This window comes from Neofelis nebulosa, chromosome 10 (assembly GCF_028018385.1).
Source record: "Neofelis nebulosa isolate mNeoNeb1 chromosome 10, mNeoNeb1.pri, whole genome shotgun sequence".
NCBI classification, from domain to species: domain Eukaryota; kingdom Metazoa; phylum Chordata; class Mammalia; order Carnivora; family Felidae; genus Neofelis; species Neofelis nebulosa.
In genome coordinates, this window is record NC_080791.1 from 1,108,470 (window position 1) to 1,116,856 (window position 8,387).

Here is an 8,387-nt window from a genome sequence, read left to right on the forward strand (position 1 = left end):
ACGGGAAATCGGTTTTAACCTCTTGCGTATGATGTAACTTCCATGAAAATGGGAGAATATTCCACCTTCCTGTGCACCCTCACTTCCCACATGAATAGTTTGCCTATTCCCACTTCAAACTTGAAAACTAGTCTCTGTAAGCATGGCTTTATCACCAGGAAGTAACAAAGTAATGACTTAAATGTACTAGAAAGTTTATAAAACAGTAGAGATACTCATGGCTTATTCCAAACATAAAACACTTTATTTTCTGTAACAAAAGTTGTTCTTTGCATATAAGGATGTTCTAGTGGCTGCTTAGATGTTAGAGGACTGCTTTTTCTCTGGCAAAGGCTCGTATCTCTGGTCTCCGTTCTTGAAGAGCTGCACTCCAAGATCAGGGTGAGAGTCTTCTACTTTGGAAAAGAGCCTCTTTGCAGAAATGGCCCATTTGAATCTATAACCCATGAACTCAGTTCTCAGTTGTGGAACTAAATTACAGCAGTACATAATACATTGCATTCTAAAGCATAAAAATGCATGTAGAATGAGGTATAAATAAGATTATACCTAACAGCTCTGTATTTCTTTTAAACAAATGGCTCTCCAGGAAGACACTTTCCTTAGGCTCCTGAAATATATTTTTCTGCTATAACAGTGGGTCAATAATTTCTGCAGTTGAACCAGCTATTAGCTTTCTTGAGAGACAGAACTCTCTTAGTTTTAGGATCAAATTCGTATTGCCTTGTTCCATGAAAGAAATAGAAAAATCCTAGAAAGAAAAGAAAAGAGACTTACTATGTTATACAAATGGTTTCTAGGCTTGACTTGAATTCTTGAAAAACCCTGTCATTTCTGAGAATATTTTTGGCATCTGCCATCCCCCAAATAACAATACTGATGTTATTCTATCACAACAACATAGAGGAAATATATTCATATATTCACTTACCATCTTTCTGGAAAACAGCATCAACCTTACTTTCAATTCCAGGAAAGTCATCTGCTATCATTTTGGGATAACCTGCATCCATGGATTGTTTATATTCATCATACCTGGTCAAAAAATAATTGGAGGCATCAGAATGCATCAAATGTGTAGACTTCACAAAGTCATCACAGGGAATTTGGCAGGAGGAATGTTTTAAGAACTTTTAACTGCAGAGATGTTGTGTGGTATGGGGGAGGGTGATATGGGATGCTGGATGGAAAAGATTTATAAGGTCCCTCTGAACGCCAACCACTAATTCTAATTCTCCGGGAAGTACCACACGACATCCCATTAAGGCAAACTGCAATCAAAGATACATTTCTACTGGCGGAAGGGCCCTGTGAAGATAAATGCCCTCCTTCTTAGGTGTCCTTTTTCAAATGTAGCCCCACGTGTTCCCTGGGTTCCCAGTAGAGGTGTTGCACAATGATCTCTTAAGAATAGCCTTGGATACTTGCTACAGCCATTCACAGAAATGGCAGCTAGTCAAGGCAGTATGAGACTCCCGTGGGCAAGGTTCAATCTAGAATGTTCCCTCTATGTAGAAAGAGCTGGTGCACTACCACTTTCTGTCCTCGGTCTTTACCTCCAGTACTTGTTACCGACAAAGAAGTACGTTTTCCCAGTTTCTTCCTCAGACACAGCAGCATCGATGCTCGTCACAGTTCTGGGGAAGCCGAAGGATTTGTGGATGTTCCTGGGGTATCCATACAGCATATCCTGCCCCCGGACAGCCCAGTACTTATTGCCTGCCAATCAAAAAACAGAGATGAAAATACTTATCCAGGGCGCCAGAAGACGGTAGCCTGATTTCCAGCTAAGTTCTTAGCCACACATGCCAGAGCAGTGTCTCACCTGTATGTTAGAACCATCCGGGGAGGTTTTTCAAGATGCCTAAGCTAATTTTGTAACCAAGGTCTATTAAATCAGTATGTTTTTTAAATATCTGCATCTGCAGCAAACTTGGAAATGGCCCAAGCGTTCATCGCGCCACCTCCGTGACACCAGGCTCACTTCTGCGGTTTCCCCTCGACTCTGAAAGTTCCTGCCATTGGTTTCCCAAAGGCCAGAGTGTTGTAATGACTCACAGTCTATAATGACTTGCAGTCTTTGTCAGCAAAAACCATTGCATCTGGCTAGAATACAGTTCCAAACACTCATTTATGCTGTGTCCAGATCTATGTATTTAGACTTAAAAAGCCCCATGTCACATAACACTGGTCTTCCACCTTGAAGCCAGGATTATTCTCATTGCACAGATATGCTCATTTACCCCTTATGAAAAAGCAGCTTGAAACTTTGTGCATCTGACATCCTACTTAAGGGGAGCCTGGGGGGCTCAGTTGGTTGAACATCGGACTCTGGATTTTGGCTCAAGTCATGATCCCAGTGTTGTGAGATTGAGCCCTGCATTGGGTCTGTGCTGAGCCTGGAGCCTGCTTAAGAATCTCTCTTCCTCTGCCCTTCTCCCCTTCTCACATACACACACCCTCTCTAAAAATTAAATAACTAAATTAAATTAATTGATTTCCTATTTAATTTCATGATCTGAAAGCCGGTTTCCAAGTTTTCTGTCCACCTAAACTGCATTCGATCCTTTGCCTTGAGTGTATGACTGGATCAAGTACTTTAATGTTTGCATATATTGTTTGCAGAAATAGTGATGTTGGCCATAGTGTCTTCAAAGCCAGGAGCCCATCATTGGATTACGTTTCATTCTGATAGAATCAAAGAAGCTTGTCACATTCAATTCATGATGATTCAGGACTTCTCATCCCTTAATGTACATGGCAGCTGAAGGACGTGGACAGACCTTGAGGATGTCAGGCTAAGCGAGAGTCTGTGGTCTTAACAGACTCCCCAGGGATGTCCACGATACCTCCCCCTCCCTTCATGTGTCTGTGCTATCCTCTAACTTTGGCCTCAGTCTCTCCTTTTCATTCCTGAGCACCTCCAGGGGAGATTTGTAAAGAGCCCCACACAGAAAACATTTTCAAAATTCCAGGTTCATAAACCAGCAGAACACGGGTATCTGTAGTCACATGCTCTTTATGGAAAACAACTCAGAGCTGCACTGTATCATTCTTAGTTATGGTGATGAGCTCCCACCCGTGTGAGAAGCGAGATCGTCAGATTTCCCGAAGTGCATGGAGAGAAAGTAGCTACAACTGTCTTCTATCTCAGCCCCAAAGCGGATGAAACATTAATCCACGGAACGGAACCATCGCAGAAACATTACCTTTGAAAAACCGGATTTCGTCTCTCTCTGCAGCTTCATAAGCTGCCTCAAGTCCATTTGGCACGTTTGGCCAGAAAATAGAAATGAAATTCTGCTCAACGTCCGGGGAGTAGTGGCTTATGCGCATGTAGAACCTGATGATTAAAAAGTAAAGAGATTTGAGCTAATGGGGAGCAAGCGTGGGCTGACATCTAAGGGAGTTTACTGCTGGCCAAGCGGGTCCTGGTGAATGTTGAACGTCCGTCGTCCGGGCTGGGGCCCGGGCCGTGGTGGGGAAGCCTGGCCCGTGGTGTCCACTCCCTTGCACGGTGACAGCACCACGGCAGAGTCCTGGGGCTTCCCAGGAACGCACTGGTAAGTCCAGAGCATTGCTGCCGTCCACGCACGTCTGGCACAAACAACCTCAGGAGCCTGGACAGTCAACTGCAGCACAGTGACTACACAACCATCTGTGTCACTTATCTTTAGTGGCTTTGGTATTAATATGATTTAAGTTACTCAAATAACAGCTGTGATTGACAACCAGCTTGCACCAATTCCGTCTGACCGCTGGCGTCGGAGCCGCAAGGAGCCTGTGGCAGAACATAGCCACATCCGTGCCCCTGCCAGCCCAGGCCCTTTCCCCCGTCACGCCTTTCCTCACAAGACCCTACGAGAGTGTGCTGCTCGCACCTCACAGAGGAGAGACAGGGGTCAGGGAGGGGAAGGGAGGTGTCTAAGGCAAAGGTCAAGTTTAAACTCAGAGCTGGCCGCCGGTCCCGTTGTCCTCTTAGGCTGGTGGCTCACACAGTCGGTCCTACAGTCCACGGGGACTGGGTGATGGAAGAGCATAGACTGTAACGCGGCCGCAGAAGAAGGTTCCGGACTGCAGGCCACGGGGAACTATGGGCCCGGCAGTCAGGAGCCCAAGTGGTGGTCCGGCCCCACCTCTGCCTGGCGGTGAGGCCCTGGGCCAATCCCCTATCATATCCAGCCTCCCACAGCTTCCTGCTTTGGTGCCACTTAAATGACAAAGGACACAGGTATATGAATTCCTGCAAATGCTAGACTTACTCCTGTTCCTTGAAGAAATCCCTCAAACACTTGCTTTGCTAGGGGTGTCCTGCTCTATTCAGAGCTTTCCTTTAAAGCCAGCTGCTTCCTTAGCTTTCAGCCACACCCTATATGGTTTGCATGCAGCCTTATCTATAGGGGAGAAGAGGGTGGAAAGCATTTGGGACCAACACCCTGCATTCTGGGGTGGATGTGACCACAGAGCAGTCAAAGAGCACGGACACGACTCTAGCAAGAGCGGCTGAGAAGTGAGCCCATCAAAGCACTCCTACTTTCTGGGCCAAAGCCCTGGTCCTTCCTCAGGGCTGTTCTTTCTGTGGACTGCATCGTTCAAAAAAGGACTATGTTATAAATTTACATGGTCCTTTAGGAATCAGGATGACACAGAGAGCGGGCCTATTCCTTGGGAGGGAGCCCTGGATGTTTTGAGGCCACACACCGCACTGGGGGGTCCAGGACCCTCCTGTGAGGAGAGAAGCATGTCGTGACCCCACATATGTGCTCAAGGGAGGGCTCTCGTGAACTCTTGGGGATTTTCCCCACAATCGCTCCTGTCCTTCCCTAGGTCTCTGGGGATCGCAGGCTTTGGGGGCATCTTTACTAGGATAGAGGGGTGACATTTAAGGGTGGCTACAAAACCCCCATCAGCATAACGGTGCTGTGGAAACCACTGGCTTCTCCTACCGAAGTGCTAACGTGAATCTCATCACGAGAGTGAGCATTAACAAAGAGAGCTCATCAGTACGAGCCAGAAGCTCAGTTGCTTCTCTGTCACCACTCGGTGCGCCAAAAGGATCTCATTCCTTCTCTCTGCCTTACTTTACTGATCTGCAAAATGGGACTATATTTCCTGAATTTTCTACTTCAATGTTTTTTTTTTTTTTTTTTATGAGCACCAAACAACAGAACACATGTGGGGGGAAAAGTTGTCATAAGTTCATCACATTGTGCAAATGTGTGTAATTGCTTGCACTTAATCAAAATTATAATTATGCATGTAAGCATAAGACAAATAACATGTGGGGCAGAGTATAACGCATGGGTTCCCCTAGTCATGAGCGTTGTTGTGGTTACAGACACAAAACACAAAGAGGAACTGATGTCCTACCTGTCTTTAAAGAACATCACTTCTCCCCGAATCGTGGTGATTGCATCAAAGGTTAGCTTGCTGTCACACGGTTGTGGGGTTTGGGGGCCTGTTGGAGGGATGGGATTCTGGGAGGGTCCTAAAGGACAAAGAGATCTGCAGTTAGTTCTGCTGGAAAGCTGCATGAACCACAAAGCCAGCTTCTTAAAGGTCCCCACTGACGGCTGCTCTAACGGCCCCTCGTCCCCAGTGTTGTTCTGCACACTCACCATATATGGCCTGGATGCCATCGATGTCGTCCTGAGACAGCTGGACGTCACCACTGTAGATGTAGTTGGGGTACATCAGAGCCCCAATATCAGTCGAGTGAGAGAGTCCGAGGGAATGACCCAACTCATGAGCGGCCACACGATACAAGTTGAAATCTAAAAGTTCCAATAGACCCTGTTTGTAATTCTTTGAAGGGTGTTCGTAGTGGAAAAATACATACTTCTAGTAATGCACCTTTTTAGTTAAGCCAACCAGTATTACAATGAACTGAGGAGGGGTGGGGGGATCAAGAGAGGCAGGATTAGCTGGCTCACCCCTGAAGTCGTTGGTCCACCTTTCGTCTTCATCGAAATGGACATCTCCGCCAAGATTTGGGCCTGGTTGAAAAGCATGAGCGAGGTTCCCTCCAGGTCCATCGAAGGGAGAATTGTCACGGTGATCTGCCAGAAACAGAATTCAACAGGTGTCCCTCTTGGTTCTAACTCCGGCTAACCCAGGAGGGTCAGCTTTGCTGAGAGGACAACAGATTCCCACCCAGTGTGGCATAGTCCCTCCTTCAGCCTGTAAAAGCAACACTCCTCTTGAGCAAGGTCCTCCAGCAGCTGAAGGGATCTAGGGTCAAGGCAAAGGGAAGGTGAGAAGAGTTTCCTGGTACAAGAAGGGCTTACCTCCCCACACAAAGGATAGCATTATGTCCGCTTGACCCTCAGAGACCTTGGTGAAGGTCAGGGGTGAGACATCACTCCAGAGTTGAAAGGCTTTCTCAATGGCACGGTCCACCTCTGCTCTTGACAGATCTGGTGTGTAATTTTCAATCCTTCACGTGAAATAAAACAGAGACATGTCAGACCTCCTCTGTCATGGCTCTGATGGGGAATAGAGTCCTCGCTCTGGTGCCCGTTCTGGTTACCTGTAGGTCAGGTCTGTGTGCTCCCATCGAGGGTTCCCCTCAGTGAGGACATAGGGAGCCACGTCGGGCACCCCACACCTGGCCTGCTGCATCACGTGCAGGGTCTCAGCATCTGGCCGCCCAGTCACCTTCAGCCCAAAGAATTTCTGCATTTGCTTCAGCTTCTCAACCACTGGGCTATGGTTTCTCTGCTTTACCATTTTCTTCCCGTCGTCCTTCAGATTATAGTAGTTTTCCAGGTATTTCTGATGAAAGATAAAAGTACTGAAACCACCGGATGAGAACTCTTTCTCTTCTCTGAAGATTGACAATACGAAGCTTTCGCAGAAGTGGAGAGCCACTTCTAAAGATTGTGTTTGGATTTCAGGGTCCTTATTATTGGTGGAAACTAATCTCAGAGTAGGAATCTCCCGACCTCTCATTAGCATGAAGTCAGAATTACAATGGGCTCTTTTAGTTCTTGCTTCCCTCCAACTGGAAAAGGGAAAAGAATCTGTTCTGGGGAGAGGACCCTTCCCACCACAAGTTTCTCTTTGTAAGAAACCCACCCTTTATTTATTAATAAATAAAGCTCATTTCTTAAGCCCCTTTATGCTACTACTGCTTCTCTATAAAGCCATGGGAAAATGCAGATAAAGGCTCTTGCGTTTCTGGCATGTGAAATTCAGCATTTACCTGGACCATCTCCACATCTTTCTCTTGTGTGTCTGAGGTCACTGCTGGGAAACCGTGGGACCCCACGCCCCAGAGCAGCAGCAGCAGCAGCAGCAGAGGAAGGCTGGCCATGCTGACCTTGGCTTTTCTTCTCTGGTGAAGGCCTCTGATGCTCTCCACCTGCCTGCTGTTGAAGTACCTCAACTAGGAAAAGCTCCCTCCTTATATAGTCTGTGTTTCCAGAAAGCTGGAGGCTGGCTGGCTCACATTGCGTAACATCCTCTTTGATTAGTGATGAATACCTCAGGCAATTATCAGAAACGGTGACGCCACACAGATTATTTGGATCCACTCGGTGTCGCAACCTTATGATTAATATCAAACAGTTCGTGTGTGTGAAGGAGACACATTGGTTTTCTCCAGCTCCTGTCTGTCCTTTTTGAACAGGGCCTTGTCAGAAATCGTAGAGTAAGTATTCCGTGATCATGTGAAAAGGTAGGCTTTGCTACCTTTTGCCTTTGCCAAACTGTCTAGTATACTATTTCCATAGCCCATGGTCTCCGTCTTTACGTGGGCCCAGGGTTTGAGAACCTTGGCTCAGAAGCCCTCGTCCACAGGTCTGGTGAGATAACTCCCACCCTGTGCAGACACTGCCCATTGGCATCATGGGAGAAATATGACCCTTCTCTGAAACCTGTCACAATGTACCAGAGGAGGCAGGGGCTGGCCAAAGACCAAGTCTTATTGTCTTATTTTGAGTCTGCTGGGGCAGAGAGAGAGAGAGAGAAGTGGGGTTCACCTGATGGGTCGGGGGCGTGGGTCTCAAGCTCATCACCTGCTAGACTCGAACTCACGAACCATGAGATCATGCCCTCAGCCGAAGTCTGATACTTAACGGACTGAGCCACCTGTGGCCCCTCTGCTGTCTTATTTTTAATCATCCTCATTCCCCTTGATGCGAGCACATGCTCGTTAGGGCTGGGCTGCAATTATTCTCTCATGTATGCATTCGTTCACATATCTTTGCATTCATTCATCCACATGATCGTATTCAGCATCTTCTGGGCACCAGTTCCCACGGGAGGGAGTTAATTAGTAAACAGACATCGTATGAGATATCTTAAGGTGGCTTTAACAGAAGTCCATACAACGCTGCTCAGATTAGATTTACCAGGAAGTGCCAGATGCACGAGACTACAGAGCT

The 8,387-nt window shown here is 46.9% G+C and overlaps 1 protein-coding gene across 1 annotated transcript; it reads right to left on the bottom strand.

The window, feature by feature from the left end:
• Positions 1–222: 222 nt before the first annotated feature.
• On the bottom strand, positions 223–7,390 carry LOC131486612 (interstitial collagenase-like). Its single transcript, XM_058686515.1, has 10 exons — positions 7,205–7,390; positions 6,530–6,774; positions 6,288–6,436; positions 5,934–6,059; positions 5,619–5,774; positions 5,371–5,488; positions 3,210–3,343; positions 1,557–1,719; positions 932–1,035; positions 223–751 (listed from the first exon to the last, which is right to left on the bottom strand). Exons 1-10 carry the CDS (start codon positions 7,313–7,315, stop codon positions 642–644), a joined length of 1,416 nt encoding a protein of 471 aa, XP_058542498.1. The 5' UTR covers positions 7,316–7,390; the 3' UTR covers positions 223–641.
• Between the last annotated feature and the right edge of the window lie 997 nt (positions 7,391–8,387).

Bases quoted from the DNA above. Each gene is read 5' to 3' on its own strand.
- LOC131486612 (XM_058686515.1), bottom strand. From the start codon at position 7,315: ATGGCCAGCCTTCCTCTGCTGCTGCTGCTGCTGCTGCTCTGGGGCGTG. The intron at 6,060-6,287 runs GTAAGCCCTTCT...TGTTTCTGGCAG, and splicing joins GCTATCCTTTGTGTGGGGAG to ATCACCGTGACAATTCTCCC. The intron at 3,344-5,370 runs GTAGGACATCAG...TTTAATCATCAG, and splicing joins GTGATGTTCTTTAAAGACAG to GTTCTACATGCGCATAAGCC.